The sequence below is a fragment of the Halichoerus grypus genome, chromosome 6, assembly GCF_964656455.1.
Source record: "Halichoerus grypus chromosome 6, mHalGry1.hap1.1, whole genome shotgun sequence".
Lineage (NCBI taxonomy): Eukaryota > Metazoa > Chordata > Mammalia > Carnivora > Phocidae > Halichoerus > Halichoerus grypus.
In genome coordinates this window covers 33,678,243-33,706,158 of record NC_135717.1, presented here as the reverse complement: position 1 = coordinate 33,706,158, position 27,916 = coordinate 33,678,243, and the positions used below count along the sequence as shown (strand labels likewise).

At 48.8% G+C, this 27,916-nt stretch overlaps 1 protein-coding gene and 1 pseudogene across 2 annotated transcripts in view; both read left to right on the top strand.

Moving 5' to 3' along the window:
• ABAT (4-aminobutyrate aminotransferase) overlaps positions 1–27,916 on the top strand; it is a 79,922-nt gene that overhangs the window by 32,836 nt on the left and 19,170 nt on the right. For both annotated transcript variants that reach the window (XM_036074794.2, XM_036074799.2), the window contains exons 2-5: positions 12,049–12,163; positions 21,814–21,911; positions 23,845–23,874; positions 25,160–25,277. In XM_036074794.2, coding sequence (XP_035930687.1) covers positions 12,094–12,163; positions 21,814–21,911; positions 23,845–23,874; positions 25,160–25,277 — 316 coding nt within the window. In that variant the 5' untranslated portion in view covers positions 12,049–12,093. The remainder of the gene's footprint in view (positions 1–12,048; positions 12,164–21,813; positions 21,912–23,844; positions 23,875–25,159; positions 25,278–27,916) is intronic.
• LOC118524581 (zinc finger protein 106 pseudogene) lies at positions 15,740–17,681 on the top strand (annotated as a pseudogene).

Sequence of the window (27,916 nt, the reverse complement as noted above, 5' to 3'; positions counted from 1 at the left end):
GAACACTGAACTTGGAATCAGAAGAACTAACTCAGGAATTAAAATCCCAGATCACTGACCCTTCTTTGTCGGGTGAACCTGGGCCCTTTACTTACCTTCTCTGTGCAGGGAGGCAGAACGGAACCAGCCACACAGTCTCGCAGACCTGGGTTTGAAGCCTGGTCCTGTGGCTTCCGAGCTGTGTGACACAGGGCAGGCCCCTGACCCTTAAACACTGAGCCTCCGGAGTCCACACCAAGGGGCTGGAACCAGCCTCTTGTGTTTTCTTTGTTTGTGTAGTGTTTCTTTCCCCACCTTGATGTTATAGCTCTTCAGAGTGATCAGGAAAGAATGTAGACAGGGAGTATTTATAAATTCTCTCACGGCTCTCTGGTGTTGTGAGCCAGATGTTTACATGCTTGAAAAGCTATCCTGAGAGCCAGCTGTGAAAGCGGGGGGTGGTCTCAGTCCTGAGCAGATGGATGGATCCCCAGTCATCTTGGTCCCCCTCTCTGTCCCCCTTGCCATAGTGACCAAGACTGACTGGGACCCCACGGTCAGAGCACTGAGCTCCGTGGAGTGCAGCATGTTTGTTGAGCCTTCCCTGTGTGATGTGGGGCTGCTGAGCCAAATCAGTCGCCTACTGTCAAGTGACGCTCATGATCCTCATCATAATGTGAAATTATTTATTGCCTGTTCCTTCCATTGGAACTGAAGGCAGAGACTCTGCTGCATTGGTTCTTGTTCCCACCCCCACCTGGGTCCTTAGGGTTTAGTATTGCGTCTTCAGGCAGTAGGAGATCAGGAAATGCCTGACAATGAATCCATGAATGAATGAATGAATGAATGAATTTCCCTGGCTAAAGGGAGAGACAGAGATTGTCACATTATAGGTGAACTGGAAAAGAATATGCATATAAGTTTATAGATAACGTACACATGGCAAATGCTAGCAGGTGTTGAAACGAGGTGGTGGGTACAGCCAGGTTTACCCTGAGTGTGTGAACATTTTCATTAAAAAAATGAAGTTAGGATTGCTGGAGAAATCCAGATGAGTGACATCTAACCCTGAATTGGTGAATCAGGAAGGCTTCCTGGTAGAGGTGGCCAGAGGTGCACTATGGAAAAGCACACAAGAGTTACAGGAATATAAACAGGAGGTGGGGGTTGCACAGGAAAGACATTTCAACAGATAATAGCACATGGGTGATGGATGACCTGGAGGCAAGATAGAGCAGAGTGTGAGCAAGTCAGTGTCAACAGGGCAGGGAGGGGCGACCGTGTACCTGGCCAAGCAGCTGGGCTTAATTCTGGGGGCAGTGGGAGCCAGGGAATGTTCAAGTAGGAGAGGGACTAGGTAGCTGCATTATGTAGCTGTTCCCCCAACCCTTCTCTTTCCCCCTGGAGGATGACCAAGGTTTTTGTACGTCTCAAGGAGTATCATTTTAGAGATTAGCTTTTCACTTAGCAAGTTTGTTTTCCTGTAAAGGTATCAAAAAGTCATAAAACGGGCACCTGGGTGGCTCAGTTGGTTGAGCATCCGACTCTTGATTTCGGCTCAGGTCATGATCCCAAGGTCATGGGGTCGAGCCCCTTGTCAGGCTCCATGCTCAGTGGGGAGTCTGCTTGAGATTCTTTCTCCCTCAGCCCCTTCCCCCACTCGCATGCTCTCTCTCTCAAATAAATAAATCCTAAAAAAAAAAAAGTCATAAAACAGAGGCACTTCTCTTTTTTTTTTTTAAAGATTTTTATTTATTTATTTGACAGAGAGAGACACAGCAAGAGAGGGAACACAAGCAGGGGGAGTGGGAGAGGAAGAAACAGGCTTCCCGCGGAGCAGGGAGCCCGATGCGGGGCTCCATCCCAGGACCCTGGGATCATGACCTGAGCCGAAGGCAGACACTTAACGACTGAGCCACCCAGGCGCCCCTAGAGGCACTTCTCTTAAGGGGTGGAAGGTGGAGAAGCCTCCTGATGGAAGTCAAGGCACCAGGGACACTGGGACACCTAGATGGCTTTCTCTGCCATTGAGGGTGCCAGCCCAGGATACATTCCATCACAATTTTATCCACTCCGGATGTTTGGCTCTGTGTAGACAAAACAAGTTGTTTTTGTTGGCTTGTTTTTGGACAAAAGTGACACTTTTCTGGCCTCGAAAGCCGATAAGCCTTCTTCCCCAGGCTTGAATCTGAGCTCTCTCTTGGTGCCACATTTTTGTCCTCCAGAGGCCCCACTCCTTTTGCAAAATAAGCTAAACAAGGCACTGTAAGCTTCGCGGTTAACGGCTCCCGCCATCTGCCCTCAAACGTCCCATGGGATGACTCTGAGTGCTCCCTATGTGAACAGATTATGTGTTCTGTCTCGGAAAAACAAGCTACCAGATGGGGAGGTAGGGCTGGGCATGAGGATTTTTGAAGTCTCCCATTCAGAAGGCCTGCCTGTTTGGCCACAGCCATGTGACTGATGACCGCCATGGTCAGATCCAGAGCAAGGGTGAGCCTGCCTGTGTGTGATTGGAATAGTCTTTACAGAAGGTGATGGATCAGGGTGCTTTATCTGACCACATCCTTGGACCTGCCCTCCACGGGCTCACCTGCACCAAAATGTTTAAAGAGTTAGCCAGAAAAATTAGGAAACAAGAAATGGTGGACAAATTCTTTTTCACAGATTCATATTTAAAATACTCAGCAAGGGGCGCCTGGGTGGCTCAGTCGTTAAGCATCTATCTGCCTTTGGCTCAGGTCATGATCCCAGAGTCCTGGGATCGAGCCCCACATCGGGCTTTCTGCTCAGCGGGAAGCCTGTTTCTTCCTCTCCCACTCCCCCTGCTTGTGTTCCTTCTCTCGCTGTCTTTCTTTGTCAAATAAATAAAAATATTTAAAATACTCAGCAAGATTTCTCCATTACCTGGAGCTGTCCTAAATACTAAGGAGTTCTAAAGATGCCAGTTCTTCTTCTGAAAGGACATTCCATTCCATGGGGCTCCTCGTAGAATGGGGGCCTCTGCGCCCTGGAAGGGACAGCAGGGACAAGTGTTGGGGCATAGGGAAAAGTCCAAGTGTGGCCTGAGGTTGGAATTGTTAGGGCAATTGTAGGCCCCTACCGATGATCCTGTGGCCAAAAGATTAGAGTCCTTGGGAAGGCTGCAGACAGTGACAACTGTTGGTTTGAAGTTCTTGGTCCCTGTGAAAATTGTATGTATTGGCCTGAGTTGTCTGATGAGATTTCTGGGTAAGGACTGAAGCCACCATCCTGGTAATGGGGCCAGGTCTCAGCCCTCAAGCTGACACAGCCCTGGTTCTCACCCAGCTCCATTGTCTTCAGCTGTGTGACCTTTCGCAAGTAGCAAAACCTCTCTGAACCTCTCCCCCACCTGAAAAATGGGAATAGTACCATTTGCCTCCAGGAACAAGCGAGACAGTGTTTTGAGCCTTGACATGATACACATTATGGGTTCATTGAATTGTAGCAGATCTCTGCATGCACACAGAAATGAACAATCCTTTGAATTATTGAAAAGTGAAGACATCTCCAAGGGACGTGGTCAGGCACATCTCGTAACTCGAATGAGCAACAGTGTTTCCAAGTCACCTGCCTTGCAGAACTTGAAGGGAAGAAATTGGCTCCTTTGTTATCTGCTGTAGTATTTGCACCCTTAGCAGTTCCTGGAGTCCTTAAAATGATTTGTTTTCTCTGAAAGGGAAATGTACCTCCTCCAATCACCTATTCGTTGTTGGCCCTCCCACAGGATTGCAAGTTCCCTGAGAACAAAGTGGGACATGTCCTTGTTTAGCATGGCATCTTGGGGGCTTAGCCCTGGTGCTCCATACACACCTGTGGAACCAGACCTTCCTTCTGCAGCTTTAACCTGGGGTAGCTTCTTCCGCATTGGCACAAGCATCCTTTCCAACCGGATTCTGTTCCTTCAATCCTCCCCCCTTGTAGAATCAGAAATACAAAACTAACTCAACCATTTGCAAATGTTTCTGTCTGAATACGTGCTACACACAGAACAAAGGCTGTCTGTCTCCCCGTTCAGAAGGCTTGCATTTGATGCCTTGTCTGTTCTTTTTCCCCTTTACCCTGTTCACGGGCTAGGGCCCACCTGCCTTCTAGCACCAAAGCGCTCATGCCTCATGGGTAGCTTTCATTCTTCCCATTTCACAGATGGGGAACCTGTGGCCCTGGTGAGTTGTGCAACAGGTCCAGAATCATCAAGCTAGAATATGGCACCTCTGGACCCCATTTCTGACTCATGTGACTTTCTCAGCTGCGACTCTGCCTTTCGTAGAAGTCAACATTTGCCTGTTTCCAAGAACAGTATCGCCCTCCCCTTGTACGAGTCACCACTGATTGCATGTTGCTGCAAGAGGCCAGTCATAGAACATCATGCATGCAGGGAGGGAGGGCTGGGGCCCATGCTGTGGGGACAGCCAGGGGAGGCTGCAGGATCTGGCACTGGAGGAGGGAAGCCAGGTCCGAAATAAAGCCTTCTGTCCCAGCGCCATCCATCACAGCCCCGTGAATGGGGCCCTGCTCGCCATCTGCACAGGCCCAGGGCTCTGGCTTTGTTGGTTGCCATGGCGACCCTTGGCCCTGACAACAGAGGCGCACTTGGCTATGTGTGTCATTGTGTCCCATTGAGTCTGCAGAAAAGCCAACAGACAGCCGGGGCTGCAGATGGGAAAGGAACGTCCCAGGCCTCAGCCAGCTCTTTTGTCTCGGCCTGCAGAGCAGATATGAGAATGAGAGACAGAGCATCTTTTGGGGCCCCAGAGAGGCCTGGGGGTCCATTTCTAGCCAATGACTCATGCAGAGATTTTGTGTTCATGGGGCCTGCGAGGCAGCGTAGTGGAAAGGTGAGTCAGACACCATCTTCAGGACATTTATGGAGCACTTAACTATTTATTCAATGATTGTTTGTAGCCAGGCACTGCTCTGCGGCTGGGGATACAGCAGGGACCCAAGTCTCATGTCTCAGTTCACACTCTGCTAGCCCATGAGTTAGGTTCAAAGGGGTATTATCCCCATTTTACAGATGAGGGAAAGGGGCACAGAGAGGTTGTTTAACACGCCGAAGGTCACACAGCAAGTAGAGGAGTCTGGTTTCACATTCAGCACCCTGCACCCCACCTCTCCAAACGGCCACCATGGGCTGCTTTCTCCCTGTATTTTTGAGATGTTTAACTCTCAAAGTCAGAAACCCTTCATTTCCAGAGAGATGGGGATCATGCAGTCCTGGATCAAGTGCAGGGTCCACCATCCACCTCTAAAGACAGTAGTTCTCAGCCTCCCCTCGGGGGCTTCACCAGTGCCCATGTCACACCCGTGAGACTCTGGTTTAGTTGTGCTGGGTGGAGCCCGCCATAGGTGTTATGCTCCTGGAAATTCTCACACGCAGCCAAGGGTAAGAACGGCTGGCTCTGAGCTCGGAGACCCTGGAGGAGCCCATCAACCTTCTGAGCCTGCCATCCTGCAGAAGGCTGAAATTAGACGTGAAGGTACATCGTATGTAGCAAGTGAGCGATAAACAGCTGCCAATGCTTTGATGACTTTTCTTCTTCCTCCAGGGCATTTTTTCTTGGGGGGGCCCTTTCCCTGAATTCCCCTACCCCATTGATTTAAACACTGCCCTGGCCTCGCCCCATCCCATCCCACCCTCCGAATGCAAGCATACGAATGCACGCATACGCATACGAGGCAGATAAGAGGGAGCAGAGAGAAGTAATTAACATTTTAATTAAAGAAAAGGGGCTGGGGAGAGGTGGGTGGGCCTGGAGGGCTCACTGTCTGGTTGCACCAGGGTTTGCAACTTGTTTTGACCGAGACACACAGTAAGAAACAGCATTTCTTGCAGGTGTCCTGCATGCCTCAGACAAAAATTACCCTCGCCCGCCATGCGCTCGGATAGATCCTATTCTATTTAGTTTATGTTGGTTTAAATTTCCCTTTCAGTTCTGATCATGTCAAGGAATGACATCCCTCTGTGATGCTAGCCTGCCTTTGACACCAGACTGATATCTGTCTCCAGATGTGCAGATCGCACAGGGCGTGGGAGACAGAGCAGAGACATAGATGCTCACACCATCTCGGGGGCAATGCAGTGGGCCTCTCGGCATGCAGGCCAGATGGTTCTCGGGGTCAGAAGGGGCCATGGAAACTATGTGATCCAACATGAGGGGAAACTGAGGCCAGGAGAGGCACATGGCTTTGGCTCCTGAGCCAAGCAAGGGCTGTGGTGAACAGTCACGTACACAATGATTCCAGACTTGGGCAGAGGGGAATATTATTGTTAAATTGTTGTTTTAACACAAATTTCAGACCCGCACACTAATTTTCATGAGTCCTCTGATGGACCTTTTTAAAAGGCAGGTGTTGCTGTCCCCGTTTCACAGCTCAGACGTGTTGAGTTCACTCACTGCATAAATTGACCCGGGAACTGCGCTGAGCTCTGGGTACCCTGGAGAACAAGAAAAGCCTGATCCCCTCTCTCTTGGGGTTTGCATTTTTCTGAGTGTGATTGGAGTGTTTCAGGCAGGAAAGTGATGTGAGATGAATTATCCTTAAAAAGGTTGGGGACCAAGTAGAAAATAATGGAAGGAAAGCAAGAGAGAAAGCCAGGAGAGCACCGAGGGTATCAGTGCTCCAGTCCAGGTGAGATGATGCAGTTTGTGCCAGAGCGGTTTAGGGCCTTGCCCCCAAGCGGGACCCCTGGGCACCCAGCTCCCTACCTCACTGTGGGGGGGAAGGGGAGCCTTCCTTTGTAACTGCCTTGCATCTGAGAGGCTCCAGAGCATGTCCCCAGGAAGAGTCTGCCTTCTGTTGGGCCCCTTTCCCTGGTAACCCCAGAAACCTCCATGGACCTCAGACCACAGAGCTCTAGAATCAAGCACTGCATCATTGGCAGAGAATACAAAAGGGAGGGACAAGTCAGAGACAGAGGAAACTCAAATGTCTGAAGAGCCTATGATCCGCCAGGCTGTTCACATCAGTTGCCTAATTCCCAGCGCAGCCAGTAAGAGAGGCATCGCCCTCCCCATGCCGTAAATAAGGACTCTGAGGCTCAGAGTGTTTTTGTAAGTTCTGCTCTGTTAGTTACATAAGACAGTGAGCTTTAGAACTGAAGCCCAGGCTCCAGGCATTGCACACATATCTGTAGTGTCTATTACAGGGCCCATGACAGACATCACTAATCTATCACAGCTCTATTTAATCTTGATCTTGGTCACTGGTTCATCACCGGCACCTACACACAGCCCTGGCATATGGCGGGGCGCAGTGGTTTCTGCTAAGGGAATGACTGAATCAAGCAGGGTAAATGACAACTGTAGCGGCAGGCACTCAAACGCAGGCCTGCATGTCCTCAAACCCTTGTCTTGTCTCCCATCTCTAAAAGGGGAGGGCCAGCTCCGTAATTCTCTTGTTTGCTTTTATTTTTTTATTGCAGTCAAATTCACATAAAACAAGATTACCCAAGAACCATTGTAAGTGAATAACTCGGTGCCTTTGGCACATTCAGGCACATTGAGGCAGACATCGCCACCAGCTCCAGAACTTTCTCATCATCCCGAACAGAAACCCCATTAGACAGTCATCCCCACTGGCCCCTCTCCCCAGTTCTTGCAACCACTCACTTGCTTTCTGTCTCTTTGGCCGTGCCTGTCCTAGACATTCCATACAAATGGAAGCTGTGTGTGGCCCTTCGTGTCTGGATTCTTGCACTGAGCATCATGTTTTTGCGGTTCATCCACTTTGTAGCATCTATCAGCACGTCATTCCTTATTATGAAGGACCCTGTGGTGTGGACAGACCCCATGTGGCTTACCCATTCAGCCACTGATGTACACTTGGGTGGCTTCCATCTTTGGTATTGTGGATGGTGCTGATATCAACGTGTGTGTACATGTATCTGTTTGAGCTCCTATTTTGCATTCTTTGGGGTGTACACTTAGGAGTGGATTGTTGGGGGCGCTTGGGTGGCTCAGTCAATTGAGCATCTGACTCTTGGTCTCAGCTCGGGTCTTGATCTCATGGTTGTGAGTTCGAGCCCCGCACTGGGCTCTGCACTGGGCATGGAGCCTGCTAAAAAAAAACCAACAACAACAAAAGGAGCGGAATTGCTGAGCTGTGTGGTAATGCTATGTTCAACTTTTCGAGGAACCCATAAGTCTTAAAGGCTAGGGATTTAGAAGCTGGTCTCTGGCTCCTTCCTCCCTCTCAACCCTCACCCCGTAGGTGCCCTCCAACATGCCTTGGGAGCCCCCCTCCTCAGCTCACAGTGACCCCAGCATCTCATTGACATGTGGCTTGTTCCGTGCACCCCTCCGCCGGACCTGGCTGAGCAGGACCCTTCTGAATAAGATGGAAGAGCTGGACCCCCCCACACACACTGAGGGTGTCTCCAGCCGACCCTGTACATCCTCTTCTCTTCCACCTTCCCTTCCCCTGTGATTTCGTGTCCTGGCCGCCCTCGCCATGTCCCCGACTCTTGCCCATTCTGCATCTCATCACCCCTGAGCATTTGCTGGAGGTACCTCCCCTTTCCTCTGTGGCTTCCGAAAATCTGCTCACCTTTGAAGGTGCAGCTCGTGTGACACCTCACTGGCATCGTAAGCCCCGCCAGAATGAATCTCTGTCTGCGTTTCCACAGCACCTTGCGTATTCGTACCAGCAGAAGTCATGATTTCACCCTGTCTGGTACAGAATTACTCGTTGACAGTGAACTGGAAAATTTTTATATACATAGCTTGCCCAGTTATTTTAAGGATTTATTGACATGAAGGGGAAAGCAGCCTAGTGCATTAAATTCTCCTATTCTCTCCCCTCGTCCCTCTGCCACTAAATTATGAGCTTCAGAAAGAGAGGAGCCTTTTACCCATCTCAATACCTACATAATGCAGTGCCTTGCCTGTAACAGGCACCTAATTAATTTTTGTTGATTGAATTAGTGGGCTAGAGAAAGTGAGCACATGACATCAACTCTTCTGATTGTTGGAAGCATATTGTGCTAAGAATTCACGTCTGATAGAGATCAGGTTTTGTTATAAGGTCAATTTCAACTGCAGGCCACCAAAATGTCACCGCCATGTATTTCCCATTGTGACATTTTGTAATTGAAAGTGTGCAGGTGTGACTCTCACTTTTGCAGAGCATTCAGATGTTAATATGCGCATTCTCCGAGATTCTCGCATTTTCAAACACATGTTTAATGGAAATTAAATTGTGTGGAGTCTTAAGTTTGAGACAAATGGTTTTAAATGAGAGACAGCAGCCGCTGGTTCTGCATAGTCACTGTGCTGCTAAATGAACAGGCTTGCTTTGAGTTGGATATGCTGCTGGAATAGATTAAAAAACAAAAACAAAAAAACATTGAGTTATCAAGGAAAGAGTATGGTTTCTCAGTTAATTTATGGTCGCATGTTCCAGACCCATGCTCTCCTCAATAACATTTCCTCTGCTGAAAGGCAACAAAATTTCCTCTCTGAACTAGATCATTTGTATTCATCAAGCCCCAGTATCTACTATGGTGAGGTGTTTTGTTATTCGCTGAGTTAATCGATGTTGTCATGAAGGGCTTTGGGCTCAGACAGTCCCAGGCATTCCCGTAACCAAGGCCAAATACATAACCCCTCCGAAATTCCATGTCCTCATCTCCCTCCCCACTGGATGGCTGGGCACATTGAGGGGGATAAAGTGCCCTTCAGAACCGTACCCCGCTCCCTCAGACTACAGTCACTTCCTCCTGGGACGCCTCCCAGAGCCCCCACCAGGAGAGACTTTATCCTTAGCCACCCTGCACATGCTGGGTGGTGGCTGAGGAGGAGAGCCCTAGGCAGGCACTCCCAGTGCACTCCCAAGATGTGGGGCCCAGTCTGATTCTCTAACTGTGCTATTAGCTGGACTCTGTAAGCAAAAGAAACCCAGATACTCAAGCAAGCTAAAAGGGGGCGGGGGCGAAAAGGAAGGTGGAGGGAGCTTTCTTCTGGACCAGTGGGATGGGAACACTTCTCCCTCGGTCCTTCCATTTGGAGGGACATCTATGATCCTGACACTCCTGGCCCTCCCCCTGCCGTACCGGCTCACCCCCAGGGATATGGGGGACTCAGGTTGGCCCCAACAGGTTCAGAAGTGAGTGGTGCACTCATGGCCAGGCTGGGCTGCAGGCTTGAGGTGGAACCAGGGAGCCTCTGTGTCCAGGACCTCCGTCCTCTCTTGCAGCTGCTTCTCTGTTGCACACTGTTCTGCATGCCGGCTCCTCTCCTGGGGTAGGAGGTGCGACCCCACAGCTCCCAGGACTCTGGCCTGTCCCCGTCCAGTCAGCTGCGGCCAGGGGGGTCACACAGCATGGACAGGGCTGCCGGGTCTGCACCCCTGTAGACAGAGGAGGAAGTTTCCAAGAGCGGGGAGGCACGGTGTGCTGAACGGACACCCCAAAGCTACCTCCTGCACCCACTTCCCAGGAGCACCTCAGTTGCCTCATCTGTGAAGAGTGGATAATGACGTAGCCATTCATCTCCTGGGGCTCTGGGGATGAAACAGGGTGGTATCTGCAGCACCTCTAGGTGCTCAGGACATGGTCATGCTTGGAAGGCAAGCACTGCACTTGACTGATCCCTGTGCCCTGTGCCCAGTGCCCACAGGGGGGAGAGGGTGAGGGGGACACATAGTAGGTGCACCATGAATATTCATGGAATGAGTGAATCCTTAAACCAGTGCCAACACCGCCCTCCTTTGTTTAGTCTCTGCTTCTAATAATACAGCTCCACGTCCCATTAGCTCTGGGGTACTGGGTTGGGAGCACTGCCAACACATCGTCCTGAGCTTGGTGCCAGACATCCGTCCAAGTCCTCACCCGTGCTGCTAAGCCTGCAGCCGCCCCTAGTTGGCGCTTCCTCTGTGTTTTGTTGCAGCGTGAATGGATGGACATCTATGAAGTGTTAGGACTCAGTGACTCTGGGGTCAGACAGATCTGTTTTCAGATCCACCATTAACCTCTCTGTGCCTCAGTGTCCTCATCTGTAAAGAGGGGACCACAAAGTATTGTGCGCATTCATAACAATAATGAATATTAATAGTGCCCTATGCAAAGAGCTTAGCACAGCGTGCAGCATGCAGAAAGGACTCAGGAAACAGGGTCCAGAAGTTGTGAGACGTGAATGGCTCCATCATTGTTCTGAGATCCAGCACAATATAACCAAAAATACACACTCCAGATAACAAAGCAGGGATTTAGCAAGAAAACCCACAAACCAAAAGATGCAGGGGGAACACACTTGAATGGTGGCCTGGGGAGGGGGTGGGGGAGGTGATAAAAAGAAAACAAGGTGGGGGGGCTGTTGTTCCAGGCCCACAAAGCAATGGGCAACTGGCAGGTCTAGCCAGGGAGAGCAGGACTTGGGAGGGGTCTGGGGCACGGGAGCTGAGAACCCTCACTCCCTGGGTTCCAAAGCGAAGTTCCACATCCAGGGAACCCCCTCCATCTCCAGCAAACTTGAGAAGGTTGGTCACACTGGAAATATGCACTCCCCAAAACGGGCCACCAGGTACTGCATGGGGTCCTGGGATTCCCAGACAGTGCTGGGGACCAGTGTTCAGTGTGGGGACAGGGCAGCAGGGCTCCCAGCCTCCCGTGTTGTGCGGCCACTGCATCTGCTCTGAATCTTCCATCTGAGCCCTCCCATCTCACAGATTGGGCTGGCTTGTCCCCTGTGGATGATGCACCGAGCTGGTCAGCTTGCCTGCAGAGGGATCTCAAGCCAGCTCTGTCCCCTTGCTCTGGTTTTCCACCTAGAAAATGTGCACAGTGATCCTGCCTGGGGTGTGGTCAAGGTCAAATGAAAACACTTTTATTGAAGGAATCTCTACAACTAACATGGGTCTCAAACCCACGACCCAGAGATCAAGATTCACATGCTCCTCCAACTGAGCCAGCCAGGTGCCCCTGGCCTTCGGTTTTTAAAGTGTATCCCCAGTATGAAAGCAAAGGATGTGATGTCAGAAGAAACTACATGGGAAATGGCAGGGAAGTGTTCTTGGCTGGCCTGACTGTGCATTTCTGGTTTCTTCCAGGGTGGAAGCGTGTGAAGGGGGCCTCTGTTCCTGGAGGAGAGGATCATGGCCTTCATGTTGCTCAGCCGGCGGTTGGCCTGCACCTTCCAGCACAACTACAGCCTGCTCGCACCCAGTAAGCCGTGGAGGGGGGTCTTGGCAAGAACTGGTCCTGATGGGAAACACAATCCAGACTGGGGATACTTGGACTGGGAGAGCCCTTGGGGGTTAAGGGGCTGGCCAGCCGGTATTTCTGGGGCTGTCTCCCCCTCACACACACTAAAACTGTCCCCATCACCCCCCTCCATCTCCCGTCTCGGCCGTGCACTCCTGTCCCCGAACGAACAGCTCTGTGGTGGACAGGAAGCTGATCCGGCCTGGAGCCACGTTGCTTGCCTGGAGCGGCAGCCCCAGCAGCCGGAAGGGTCCGGCCTGTCCTCACAGGGACTGTTGGGGAAAACACATAGCTGAGCTTGCTGCCAAGAAAACAAGAAGGCTACAAGTATCCCTGTGATTGACCCAAAGGCCAAGTGGGCTTCCAGGGTACTGGATAGGAGGCGGCTACCCCCACCGCACTCTCCCTCGCGGGCACCCACCCACCCCCAGCTGGCCTGCAGCACCGCCCACTCCGCGGCCACGTCTCTCCGTCTCTCCGGGGCTTCTGTTTCTCTCTGCCTCGCTGAGTGCAGGCAGCTCGGCCAGGCCAGCCTCATCAGCTTGCAGGATCCCGTGAGACCTCCTTCCCAGTGGCCCCACCGGAAGGCACGCATGAATCCCATTTTGCAGGTGAGAAAGCCGAGCCTCAGAGAAGCAAAGTCAGTCTAGCTGCAAACACTGGGTTATCATCCCTCCCCCATGTGCCTCCCTGGGGCTCTGGGGGAAAGAGGGGCTAGTGGTAACCCCCTTAGGGGAACCCTACATCCCCCCCACCAAGCCTGTCCCAGTTCTCTCAGAGCCCCGTGTTTGTCATCGTTGTGTCCTTTTCTTATTGGTCTCGTCTGCCTTCTGAAGACAAAGTGCTGGCTGTGGCCTTGGTTCGCATGTAGAATGCAGGTGTTTATACCCTGGGTAGGATAAAGAGCAGGCGTGTTCTCTCTCCCGCAGGAGTATTAGCAGGTTTTGTTTTAAAATAAACCTTTTAACTTGGGCTGATTTTACAAGTGCAGAGAAATTACTAAGCTAGTCCAGAGAGGTCCCCTGTGCCGCAATGTCCCCCACAGTTAAAATCTTACATCACTGGGATGCATTTGTCGAAAACTAAGAAGCTGGCCTTATATTTTACTGTTAACCAAACTCCAGACTTCTCTTTGGATTTTACCAGCCTTTCCCTTGACGCCTCTTTCTGGATCCCAGGATCCAGCCCCAGTTCCCCCAGCGCACTGCGTTGTCACGTCATCTCCTCTGGTCTGTGACAGTTCCTGCCTTCCCTTGTTCTTGACCTCCGTAGCCTTGAGGAGTTAGGTTTTGAGGTTTTGTTTTGTTTTACACAATTATAAGAGAAGCATATTAATGCTGACCCATTATTATGTTAAAAATAAACCGAAACCTGACCAGTGGTGCAGGTATGGGGTGCTCCAAGCAGGAGGGAGAGTCCTCCCTAGCTAGTACTATGGAGCACCTGCTGGGTGCCGAGCACTGTGCCAGGCGCTGAGGATACACCAGTGATGAGAGAGCGTGGCTCCGCCTTTGCAGGTCATTCTCACGGACGTCGGAGCCTTCCCAAGGAGAAAACCAGGAAAGAGCAGTGGGTCAAGACTCCTACTAATGGGCCCCATTTCACCAAGTGAGCCTGACCAGTGGGCAGGATGTGAGCCTCCGTTTCTCTTCGGGAAAGTGGGGGTGGTACTGGTGTCCTCCCTGCTTTGCACATTTCTTGTCTCAGAAGGAACAGTTCATGTGAAAGCTCTTCGTTTATGCTTCCATTAGGCGGGGAGTGGCTTAACTCCCATTTTACAAGCATGGATATGGAGGCATGATGAAAAACCAAGACAGATGTGACTAAATCGGAGTTACCAGCTCTGCATTTTCTTGGCCAGAGCTGAATCTTTTTTTGGCACACTTGTGCCAGATGGAGAGAACCATACCGTGAAATTTTTTTTCTTTTCTTTTGGCCTATCACTTTGACATATCTAGTATGATAGATGATTGATAGATGGGTTGATTGATAGATACGAGTTTTTTAATACTAAACCACAGTGTTGGCAAAGATTCAGGAATCTGTGCACTCCTACACTGCTGATGGGCAAGTAGCAATAAGGAAATCATTGTAAAATGACAGCTAACCTTTAATCCATTTAATCCCCTGGGAGAGGAAAGGGAGACTCAGAGAAATTATATCACTTTCCCAGAGCCTCAGCGCGAGCAAGTGGCTGAACCAGGCTTTGAACGGAGAGCCCGGCTGGTCCCAAAACTTGCAACCTTAACTGCTATATTAGTTATTTATTGCCTTGTGACAAATAGCCCCAAACTTAGCAGGTTAAAATAATGTTTTTTATTTAATATTTTATATAATTATTTATTTATTTCATGGTTCGTGTGGATTAGGAATCTGGGTTGGGGGGCAGCTTAGCTGGATGTTCTGGCTCCAGGTCTTTCACGAGGGTACAGCTGAGCTGTTAGCCAGGGCTGCGGTCTCACCGGAAGGCTCAATGTGGAAGCTGGGGGATCTGCTTCCAAGCTCACTCCTGTGGCTCTGGCTCGATTTGGGGCCACATGGACATCTCCACAGAGCAGCTCACAACATGGCACCTGCTTCCCCGGAGTGAGGGAGAGCAGGAGGGTGCTTCAGCCCTCACCACACCCACTGTGCTTAGGTGTTGGTGTGGTGTCTGCACCCATCAGATCACTGTGAAGCCATTAGACACGGTGGCTCAGGGCTGAGACAGTGCTCCCAATGGCATTGCTTCATGCCCCTCCCCCCAAATCATTGATAATCTTATCCTGGCAAATGGAGTGCAGAGACTGAGAGACTAGACAGCAAAGCGGTTACCTCTGGGTGGTGAAATTGTTGATATTTTCCTCCATGAGTGTGTTAAAAAAATCAGTGGCATGCTGCCTTCCTGAGAACAGGAGAAAGGGCTGGAACTTTGCTACTCAGAGGCGACATAGTGCACAACTCTCCTCTGACCATACCATACCTATGATGCATTTGGCAAAAGACCTGAACAGCCCGGAGAGTTCCCTGCCCCCTTAGAGAGCCAGCACGCCCAGAAGAGTGATGGAGAAGGAAGCCCTCTTCCGTCAAGTTCATCGTCAGCCCTGCGGTCTCCAGTTTGGCAGATGCAGACACAGACGGCAGCTGTGCCTCTGCACTGAGCACAATGACAGCCAGGCTTAGAAATGGAGAGTTCCTGGGGGTGGATCGGCCTCTGGGTCCCCTTCACCCACGGGAGTCCTGTCCGAGCAGCCACATCCCCTGCTCTCCGAGTCTGCGGCAGTGTTCCTGCTCCAGATGCCTCTGTTCAGGTTAAAGGAGAACGTCTCCCGAACAAGATGAGAATGCAAGAATGTGAGTGCCGTGTCACGAGGCTGTGGCTTGCAGTGCATCCGAGGAATGACTGCGAGCTAACAGAGAGAACAGTGCCAGTGGTCCAGCTTAGCCAGCCATCACCGCAACCTCGTCCTTCTCAGGGCTGACGGAAGCTTGCCAGGAGCTTAGCCAAGAACCAAGGATCTCCACGGAGCAAGGAAACACCAGGAAGAGAGGAGACACATGCTCTTCAAAATCAACTGCCCCCCCGCCCCAAGCATAGGTGAAAAAGGTGAGGAGCCACCCAAAGGCAATAGTGGGTCTTCCAAGATTGTCATTTGCATCAGAAACCCCCCTTGGAGAAGGAGCCCCACCTCCAGTTGACCAGCCTGCACACAGGCGGAGTCCACTCCGACATCAGCTGGAACAACGGGAAACGAGGAAAAAGAAACTCAGGAAGAAGAAGGCTCTGTGGGCTGCCCATGTTCTTGAGAACAGTGACACTGGACAGGATGTATTTACTGCTCACCCTGCAAGGGAAGTAAAAACAGGAAAGTCAACCAAAGTGGGGAGAGTTACAGCCTCCACGTGGGAAGGCAGCAGAAGTGGTCCAGAACAAGAGTGTCAGAGATGAGAAGTCCTAGGAACTCCTAAACCTCAGTTCCAGGCAGTGGCCATTGATTCTTCTGACTCTGGTTTCTCTTGAGAAACCAAACAGTCAATCTGAAAAGGGTATTTGAGACCCCAGAGAGCAAAACTCATGAGAAACACGTCGTTGTGGTTGTGATAAAGTTAGCTCTATGTAGGAATTGGCGCTTGCTGTAAGGATGGTGTCCCTGTGAGTGTGGCACACACTCAGACGGTGATCTCTTCCATGAAGGGATCAAAGAACTCTTTACAAATATCCTAGAGGGGCACCTGGGTGGTTAAGCGTCTGCCTTCGGCTCAGGTCATGATCCCAGGGTCCTGGGATCGAGCCCTGCATCGGGCTCCCTGCTCGGCGGGGAGCCTGCTTCTCCCTCTCCCACTCCCCCTGCTTGTGTTCCCTCTCTTGCTGTGTCTCTCTCTGTCAAATAAATAAATAAAATCTTTAAACACAAAACAAAACAAATATCCTCAGAGCCCGGAGATGAGGATGAGTCACAAAAGGCAGGGTGAGGGGCACCCAGCCTCAGTGAAGAATGCAATTCAGATACCTGAGAACTTACCTGTTCAGCAGAGAACACTGTCCGAGCTTCTAGCTGGTGAGTCGGAAGTGCATGGTGTCTGTGAGAGCTGTACCTCCGAAGTGAGCTGCCCCCTGATGCTGGAACCTCTGGGGAGATGCCCTTTACACTAGCTCCAGCGGCCACACCATTGGCTGCTACGCATTCAGACGCGAGGGCATGTGGAGCAACCACAGCAGGAAGAGCCATAGTAGACAGCGAATCTTCTATGCAGGGCTGGCAAATGGCACTGTGGTCACCTTCATCAAGAACAATAAACGACTCGAGGTCTTTGAACACCATGGTCCTCAGGCTGGCAGCTGTCTCACCACAGCTGAGGAGGGTGCCCCCAAAGTGGCTCGTTGTTGGGTCTCGTGCCTGGACCATGAGATGCACAGAAGGGACTCCTCCTCGGAGTCCTCCGGAGGGCCCCAGCAAACCATCCTTTGCATGAAGGTGGTGTGTGACCTTGTGTTCAGTGGCTCCAGCCCGGCTCAGTCAGCCTATGCCTACAGTATTCGTACTGGTGACCTTGCGTGGATCTGTGAAAGTCACAATCACACAGTGACTGTAGGAAAATCCTAGGAAAAATGATGGTGGCCTCGTGCCTGGAGAAGTTTGTGTCTGTGGGTCACAGACCCACAATCGATTGCAAGTTTACAGAGGACACAGAGACATGATTATGTGTATGACCACCCTTAAAAGTATGATTTATCCCGGCCGACATGATGCCAGTATTCAGGCTGCGAGGCTAAATCCGATGCAGAATTACCGCTGTCAAAAGGTGGCGCAGTTGCCCTCTGATATTTGGCGTTTCTAGATCATTCAACACAACATCTGCTCGCAGACCACATGGACCCAAACTTTCAAACCCTGAGATGTCGCTGGAAGAAGTGTGATGCTCTTTTCATGGCTAGGAAAGGATCCAAACAGGACACACAGGACGACGTGCTGAGGATAACAGCAAAACTGATTCATGAAGTTTTTTGCCTCCCATCTTGGGAGGTCATTAGTTGAACTAATTTCACATCGGCCCCGAGCAGAGGCCGTGGTCTTCCCTTCCCCAGAGAAGCAGGGAGGAAGTGGTATCCAGCCAGGCGCACCCCCAACGCAAGTCTGGGCATCTCTATGGGATGATAGGTTACACTTGAAGTTCTTACTGGAGGTTTATCAGAATTAAACAGATTTTAAGGAATGATACTTCTCTGGGACAGCATGTAGTAATTTATGCTAGTAGTATTCTCCAGATATTATAGATCTTAATTGGTTAAAAAAATAATAAGTAGGGTGGACACTTGGGGGGAGGGAGGATAAGATTTTTTAAAAGAAAAGCAGAGCATACAACTCCAATTGAACTTGACTTTGACTTTGGCCAGGCTCACATACAGAGACCTTGCTGTTTGGGAAACTGGCATTCGTTTATTACTCTCACTCTAAAGATCAAGAGAACAGTAAAAACATTTGATGGCTGTTTTTATAGTTTGGAGTTAAACATTGACTCTGGATTGGCGAGGCCCCGAGGGTGGCAGGCATCGTCATCAGACCCAGAGGGCTGGGTGGACCACCCCCCCACCTTGCGGGGTCTCAGGTGTTGAGGCACACGCCTGCCTCCTGGCTATGCTGCTTCGTTCATGAATGAAAATGCTGGGTAGTTCAATATTAATTCAAACTTTCTTTTCTTCTTTGTGCCTCTAGGAATTTGTCTTTGAAGGAAGTGAGTTGTTTTGCTGCAAATGTTTCATTTCAGAGCCCGGCACGAGATGAGATGAAGGATAGTCTCTGGGAAAGGAGAGGTCTGAAGGACAAATTCTCAGCTTAGCCGCTTACCAGCTATGTGACCTTGGGCAAACTAGTTGACCTTTCTGAGCTTCAGTGTCTTCACCTGTAACATGGGAATGATCATGACATCTACCTCCCAGGGGGTTGTGAGGCTTAAGTGAGACAGTCCATGGAGAGTGCTTGGGATGCTGTTGGGTATGCTCACCATGAACTCCTGATGAATGGACACCTCTGCTCGCGTGACTTGTTGTAAGAGATCCCAGGAAAGGAAATCTGGTTGTTTTCTCCTGTGGTTTATATATCATGATTATATATCATCATTAAGAGAATATTCGGGGGCACCTGGCTGGCTCAGTCTGTAGAGTGTGCGACTCTTGATCTCAGGGTCATGAGCTCAAGCCCTACGTTGGGCGTGGAGCCCACCGCAAAAAAAAATACGCAAGAGAATATTTGTTATGTTGGTATTTGGTTATTTTCCTCTACAAAAAGTCATGATTGAAATATAGTAGGAAAAGCAAAAGCATCGGACCTGGGTTCAAATCCTGGCTCTGCAGCTGACTTGGTATGTGGCCTTGGGAAAGTTGCTTAACCTCTCTGCTCCTCATCTATAACCTGAGAACCATCTCTCGAGAGGGTTGTGGATAAATAAAAACAGTAGATGGGAGTTCGCCTGGGTAGGGCCTGCCTAGCACACAGTGGGGGCTGAATCCATGCTAGCTGCCCCATCATCCCGTGTTCGATAGCCCTGTTGCCAGCAAACTTACCAGGCTGTGGTTTTCAGGATCTCTGCCCAGAGGCCCTGGCCCTCTTTCATCCACACCCACGAAGACTTGGCACATGGTAGGAACCGATGCAGCTCTTCATACAGACCTGTCCCTCAGCTTCCCCGTCTCATGCCCCATCCCTCCCTGATCCCTGGGGGATGGGTTCTCGCCCTCTCTCCACTCCCCTGCTGCCGTCTGCTCGCAGCCTTGGTGTCCTTTTACCAATAGCCCCACATGACCCCACTCGCGCCTGTCATTCCTCTCGAGACCCTTTCAGCTGCGGCTCCCACTGGGGATCTTCCAGCACCAGCATTTCCACTTTCCAGATCCCAGGAAATCTGGCTGCTTCGGCATGGTGTCAAGACACTTTCTGGAGAAAGGAAGAGCGGACCTGTGTGTCCTCATTAGAGGACAGCTTGCAACTTTGAATTTTTCACTTTCCCTCTACTAGAAACAGTGGGACCCGCACCAGTTAAGAACTGTTTTTTATCCAAACGTGCGTCCTTGTTTTATGCAGGTCTAGCTGGAATCAGTCTGGACCAGTCACGTTTAATGTAAAAAAGAAGTCATCGATATGTTCCACGACCTTTAACGCTCTGCTAATGGGACAAACTCTTTAGGGATTCCCTTTTCATTTTAAGATCAAACAGAAAACAATAAAAGCTGGCTGCTTCATGCCTTCAAATAAGAGTAGCACTGGATTTTAACTGGACTTCATGTTCAAAGGGCTACATTTTGTTACATAATTAATTTCAAAAACCCTCTTTGATATCCAGAGCAATTATGGAAAATTAAGAATGAATTTAAATATGTTTTCTAATATGGCTTTGTAGAGTTTCGCAAGCTGTGTGTGTGCGAGACAGAGAGAGGGAGGGAGGGAGAGACAAACAGAGCCTAGCATGTTCTTTGCTTCTCTGAGTTTTGGTTTTCTCTCCTATAAAATGGAAACAATACTGTACCCCTCAGGGTTGCATAAAGAGAAGTGAAATCATGTATACGACTTACATGTGATTCCCTAGTTTGATGCAACCCAAGTAAGAGGAACTAACATTTCCCATGTACCACTTACGTGCCAGGAAGATCAAAGATGAGCAGGGACATTAAAGGGATTTCTGGGGGTTACTGATGGTCTGTCACCCAACCCTTACCTTGGGTTCAGCACAGATGTCTTTCAGTCAGGGATCAAGGGTTCAGCACAGATGTCTTTCAGTCAGGGATCAAGACTTGGGGTTCAGGCTGCCCTTTATTTCCGCCACATGCTGAGCTCAAAAGCCTTGTGGGTCTAGCCTGGGAACTCCCCTATGTACATTTATTACAATGCAGAAATGTGAAATGGATCTCAAGCAAGTAACTTGTGCCCCAAACCACCTGAAAATTAGAAGAGTTTTTTTTTTAAAAAAGGTTTTATTTATTTATTTGAGAGAGAGAGCAGGAGCGGGGGGGGGGGGCAGAGAGAGAGGGAGAAGCAGGCTCCCTGCTGAGCAGGGAGCCCGATGCAGGACTCGATACCAGGACCCTGAGATTATGACCTGAGCTGAAGGCAGACACTTAACCGACTGAGCCACCCAGGCGCCCCGGGGACCACCTGAATTTAGACATTTGATTATTCCTCCTAGGTGATTTTTGAATGCCACAACTAGGGGCACAACTCGGGGGGCGGTGCTCCTGGCACCCGGTGGGTGGAGCCAGGGATGCAGATAAACATCCTCCAGTGCACAGGACGGCCCCACAACAGAGAGTTATCTGGCCCGAAATGCCAGTAGCACTAAGGGCTGAGGAACTCTGCTCTATAGAGACATTTGGATATAAGTTTGGGTATAAATTAAATTTTGGCAAAATTTGGATAATCTTTATAATCGGACCTTTCACATGGTAATACTATGGCCATCTTTCCATGTCCATAAAAGTTCAAAATTTCCAGGGGCGCCTGGGTGGCTCAGTTAGTTAAGTGTCCAACTCTTGATTTCAGCTCAGGTCCTGATCTCAGGGTTGTGAGATCGAGCTCCACATTGGGCTCCACGCCCAGCATGGAGTCTACATAAGATTCTCTCCTTCTCCCTCTGCCCCTCCACACTCGTGCTCTCTCTCCCTCTCTCTCAAAAAAAAAAAAAAATAATAATAAAAATGTCCATGTCCCTGAAATAGTGGAATATGCCATATTGTGTTTAGCTGCCGTCCATTGTTGGAAATTTAGGTTGTTTTCTTGTTGAAAGACAGTATTATTATAAATATTTGTAACATACATTTTTGTGTACTGGTCCCATTATTTTCTTAGGATGAATCATGAAATGAGATTGCTCGGTGGAAAGGAATAGGAAGACATCATTAGCTGATACTCACACCAGCAGAACATGAGCATACCTATTTGCCTACAACTTCACTAGCACTGGGCTTTCCCATTTGTTGGAATCTGCACTGTTTTTGTGGTGCCCAGGTCTGGCCAGACTCCATGTTCAGGGGTGGTCTGGCTAGGATGGGGTCTCTGTTGGGGACATTGGGCACCTGTTAGGTCAGAGTTCTCATTATACCTACTGTTACCAGGGATTCTCACCATCTTTGTCTACTACAGGCTCCAGACACATCAGTCAAGCCGCAGCCAAAGTCGACGTCGAATTTGATTATGACGGGCCTCTGATGAAGACTGAAGTCCCAGGGCCTAGATCTCGGGTGAGTTGAGCACACTTGAGTGGTGTTCTTAAGAATGGAGCGAAAGGAGTCCATGAGGCAAGAACACAGCGAAGCTTACGGACCTGCGTTCTTAGCTGCTTTCAGAGAGCTTACCACTAGAGATCCAGGACATTAAACTAGGCCATTCTGCCGTGAAAAGTCAAAGACGCCTTCTCAGAGGAGATGTATCAATTGTCTGTTGTCACAGTAATGCTGTGTACAAATTACAGAACCTCAGTAGCATACAGATGACTTACGCATCTGGGGTTAACTGGGAGTTAGCTAGGCAGCTCTGTTGGGCCCATCTACATGCCTGGGGGATGACTGACCACTGGTTGATCTAGGCTGAGCTTGTCTTAGTCACTGCAGTGACCTGGCTCTACTCCATGTGTCTCTCATCCTCCAGCCCCTGGGCTGGGCTCATCCTCATGGCAGTGGCAGAGAAGAGCACATAATGGGTCTCTTAAGGTCTAGGTTCCACATTGGTGTACCATCACTCCTACCTCATTCTGTTGGCCAAAGGAAGTCACATGGCTTGCTTTGAGTCCAGAGTGAAGGTCTGGGGCAGAACATCTGACCAAAGTGGAAGAAAATGGCAATGCTAGATGGCACAGGGCAGGGTAGCAAAGGCCCTTGATCTTGATCTTGACCTTGAAGGATAAAAAGGAAGAACTCACCAAAGGAGTGCATTATTCTTTTGTAGACAAGGGGAACGGTATGTGGAGAGGCGTGCAGGGTGACAGGACATGGCATATGAGACACATTGGGTAGCTCTGAATCCCTGGAATAGATGTTACTGTGTGAGATGGAAGAGGCACAAGATGAGTCCGATGAGGGAGGTTGGTGCCTCTCCTCAAAGATGCTACACAACGTGCATATTATGCATTTCAGAAGGCTGACTAACCTTGGCTCTATGTTGTGATGTGCTATACTGTTTCTAATGTTTGCACCGAAAAAATAACAGTGTAAACCTTTTTAATACAAACTGGCTTTTTTTTGCAGATTTTGCAGATTTTGCAGATTTTATCCACAGTGCCACTTTTTTTACTGTCAGAAAATATCCCTTTTGTCACTGCAACTATTTTATAAATCCAGAAATCTTTGTACTAATGCAAGTGATTGTAGTTATTTTGATAGCATTTTACCAACGGAAGGAGGGACATTTTTTCATGCATATTTCTGTGGAGGAGGAGTGGATTTTAATTTCATAGTGGTGAAATACCTGGAATAATTTTTTTTATATTCTTGTCCTTAGTATTAGTTTCTATTTTTATGTGGAAATATATAATTTTATGACACTAATTGCTAAAGTTGATTTTATGTTGTATTATTTTTATAGATTAAATCTTTGTAGTAGTAAAGCAACTAGTTCCCAGTTCCCAATTTATAATTCCCAGTTTCTATACAGACTTGTACATGTGGTTTTTGGAGTGTTCAGATTATAATTATAAATGGTTCTTTGATGAGCAAGTTTATATTTTCAGTTGATTTTATTTTTTCTAACGGTGTTAAAGCCTTTTTTCCCAAATGAAAAGGGAACCAGGGTGCCTGGGTGGCTCAGTCCATTAAGCGTTCGACTCTTGAGCTCAGCTCAGGTCTTGATCTCAAGGTCACTGGGTGTGGAGCCTACTTAAAAAAAAGGGGGGGAGACCTATGCTTTTATGAGCACTAAATAAATACCTTTAGCTTAAATATTTTATTGTTATCCTTTCAAGTTTCTAAATCTCTGTTACACTGGTAATGTAACTGGCAGGAATAGTTTCCTGCCAACTATTTATATTAAGCAATTTTTAAACAATTATAATATTGCTGACTAATTAACTATGAAGTTATTGGCATAAGGGTTGGGGGAAGCCCCAAGACTTGAAAGACTTGAAGTTTCTTTGGCAAGAGTATGTCCTTGCTATAATGCTTTTGCTTTTCTTGCCTGCAGGAGTTAATGAAACAGCTGAATATAATTCAGGTAAGTGAGGATGAGCTAGCATCCCCTCCACTCCTTCTCTGCCATGACTTAACTGAGGGACACAAACATTTAGGCTGTGCCAGCTCTTTAAAAAAAATGCAACTGACTTTGTTCTAAACCTTTTTTCCCCCCTAATTTCCCTTACGATTTCTTTTTTGACTTATTTGTTATTTATGTGTTAGTTTCCACATTTTGGTGAACTTCCCAAATTTCTTTCTGTTACTGATTTCCAGTTTCATTCTATTGTGATTGGGAAACATATTTTGTGTGATTTCAATCCTTTTAAATTTACTGAGGCTTTTATATTGTCTATCCTGGAAAATGTTCCACGTACACTTGAGGAGAATGTGTGCTCTACGACTTTTGGGTGGAGTGTTCCATAAGTGTTTGTGGGACCTGTTGGTTTAGAGTGTTGTTCAAGTCTTATTTCCTTGCTAATCTTCTGCCTGTTTGTTTTATCCACTATTGAAAGCCAGCTATTAAAGCTGCCAGCTCTCCTCTTATAACTATATTTTCTTCACTTTTGCCCATTTTTGCTTCATGTATTTTGGGGCTCTGTTATCAGGTGCTTACATGTTTATAATCGTTATATCTTTTTAGTGGACTTCACCTCTAGAAACACTTTTGTTTAACATTGATTTTGTCTGATTAATATAAACCATTTCAGCTTTCCTAGGATTGCTCTAAGAATCATGTATCTTTTTCCATCCTTTTACTTTCAACCTATTTGTATTCTTGCACTGAAAGTATGTCTCATGTAGACAGCATATAGTTGCATCTTTTTATCCAATCTGACAGTTTCTGATTTTTGATTGGGTTGTTTAATGCACACACAGTTAATGTTCTCATTGTTATATTTATATCTTCCATTTTACTCTTTGTTCTCTATATGTCTCATATATTTTTGTTCCTCTTTTACTTTTTTTGCATTAAGTGGATATCTTCTAGTGTGCTACTTTAATTTCTTTCATAATTACTATATATTTTTTAGTTTTCTTCATGGTTGCTCTAAGGCTTACCATCATCTTAACATCAGAATCTTCTTCAGATTTATTTCTGAACCTTTTGTTGTGATATATAAAATACAGAAAAATTCATAAAATACAAATTTACAGCTTAGTAAACTATTATAAAGCAAACCATTCATGTAAGCACCCACAGATACCCTCTGTGTGACCATAGAATGGGCAGGATATGGTTTACTTCACCAGTTCAAGCTTCATCCGAAAAGACGAAGAATCTAGGGGATTGTGGCAACCCTGAATCAGTCTCTGTTTTCTCCAAGAATGCAGAGGCTGTGCACTTTTTCTGCAATTATGAAGAGAGCCGAGGCAATTACCTGGTCGATGTGGATGGCAACCGGATGTTGGACCTATACTCCCAGATTTCCTCTGTTCCCATAGGTAAGAGCTGGGATACCCACCCTCGTATGTACCTCCTCTCTGTTAGTTGTGGCAGTCCAGACTTTAGATGCTCCTTCCAGTACACACATCCCTGTGTGCTGCCAGACACTTCCTTCAAGGGCAGAGAAAAGGAGCAAGTAATTGGTAGAGGATCTATTATAGGGACTTTATGTGCCTGCTCTTCTCCCATTGACTCTTCCTCAAAACCCCACAGGGTGAGTATGTATTAATGCCCCCATTTTGTAGATAGATAAGCAAAGCTCAGAGAGGTGACGTGGCTTGCAGAGGAAGCATGGCCGGGACATGAGCCCAGGTCTGTGGAACCCTAGCCTTTAATGTCAGCTGTCTTAGGTTAGGTGTCATAGAAGAGCCTGAGGCAGGGGTTCTGTGCAAGTTGCTTATTAAGGGCATGCTCTCAGGAGACAGGGGAGAGAGGGAAGGGCTAAGAAGGATGAGGTCTCAGCCAGAGACTAGCCATGGCCTGATCCCACAGGGGGCTCTGGAGCATGACTTGCACCCCAGAGTTGGTCCCAGGCAGCGTCAAAGAGGCTGGCCTTTTTGTACCCCAGTGGCAGTCAGTCATTGCCTGTTAGGTGCCTGCAGGAAGGACACGGCTCATCTCTTAGGCAAAGGGGCTTCCATTCACCAAGGGCAGTTTTCCAGAAAAAGAGGCAGCTGGAGCTGTTACTGGCCCCCACACAGGCAGCTGGGAGAGGGGTGGCCTGCCCAGCCAAGGTGAGCAGTGGGGGCACCAGCAGCATGTGCCTCACCAGGCTCACCTCTGGCCCATACAGAGCCTGGCTTGCTGCTGGAGGAGGGCACGGCAGATGATGGGATGGATAGGGCTGACACAGACACGCAGGTCGCTGCTGTGCTCAATGGTCTGTGGGGGCTGAGCGTCTCATCTGGTGAAGCCTGACCCTTCATGCATGATGCCAGTCCCTATTTATTTCCCATTGAGATGCAATTAGACAGTAAGGTGACTGATTCTTTTTTGGAAGCCCATCATTCAGACACACTTTGGCCTCTGAAGGCATTTTGGGTTCTTTGATTTACACAACCCCGTCTGCATTCTCGGTTGGAGTGAAAGGGCTGGTTCTGGAGTTCTCAGGGTCAAATCCTAGCTCTACCATGTAACAGCCATGGGCTGCAGGCCCTTCTCTTCCCAGCTAACTCCACCATCCTTCTGACCCCAGCCCCTGCAGGCCTCCCTCAGTTCTCATCCCCAACCAGCCAACAAATGTATGGGGGCGTGAGAGATCAGGCCAGCAGAAGTTGAGAAAGCACAGGGAGTTCTGAAAGTTCTCCGCTGGCTGCCTTTCCTCCCCTATCTGTAGTCTTTGAGATGATTTTTTTCTAACTGGTAACTACTGAGAATTTGCCATAGGCCTGGCATATTGCTAAGCACCTTACACACTATCCCATTAGACCCCCACAACAGTCCTATAACTGTAGGTCTTTTAACATCATCTCTAGCTTACCCACGGGACCAGGTTTCAAGAGGTCACAGGGTTTGTCCAGTGTGTGCAGGGAGCCCAAGGAGTTGAACCAAAGGCCCTCTGCCTCCTAACTTACTGCTGTGATAGCAGCCTCACAGACAGCCGCTCCACCCTGCCGTGGCCTGCAGGGCAGGGTCCCACAGCGTTAGAAGCCCAGGCGTGGATTTCCTTGATCAGAAGGACCAGCTTTGCTCTCATCTCTTCCTCTGAAGTCAGTAAGACAAGCTGTATCTGTGGTTTAATAAGATTTTCCTGGAACTGGCTTATCTACTGAGGCAGAGAAGTCATCAACACCCAGGCAGCCTGATAAAGAACCAGAGCTGAAAGACCTCTGGCTAAATACAATTGGAAAAAACCACAGAGTGCTCCTTCCTTGAGTAATGAGCACCCTGCAGCCTTGGACCCAACACGCCCTCGAGTAGGGCGGGAGGGCAGGGAGGCTGCTCACAGCTCTGAACCCTTGGACCCCCAGATCACCCCCAACACACACACCAGTCCACCCTCCTCGAAGCAGGCAGCGAAACCACAAGGCTCTTCAAGTCCGTTCACTCTTTGATGCTGCAGAGGAGAAACTCTCCCCAGGGTAGCGCCAGGGCCTCACCACCCCTCTGAACTTGCTAGCCTCCTCTGGTGGAGCAGAGCGGGCCTCAGGCCCGGAGCCTTGGGCAGACCTCTCACCTCAGTGCTGCAAGTCCCCTTTCCGAGTAAGTTCATTTAAGGGCGCCTGGCTGGCTCAGCAGGTGGAGCATGTGACTCTCGATGTCAGGGTTGTAGGTTTAAGCCCTACGTTGGGTGTAGAGATTACTTAAATAAATCTTAAAAAATAAAGGAAAAAAACCAAAGTAAGTTTATTTAAACAAAAAATGAATTGGCTTAAAGAAAATAGGTACAAGGTATGCATGGTAAAAATTCTGATAGTTGGAGACCAGGAGTTTCCCTCCAAGATCTGTTTCCTGTTCCAAGATCCACTGGCTGGTCTCTCTGGTGTGACAGTTCTGGGCTCCTGCCCATGTCCCTGGATCTCCACGTCATTCACTCATTCAACTACTGTCTACTGAGCACGATACTTGGCCACTGCCTCAGAGGGGCTTCTGATCTGGTCTCCTGACCGCCGTGCCCCCCACAGAATTGGCCTTCCTT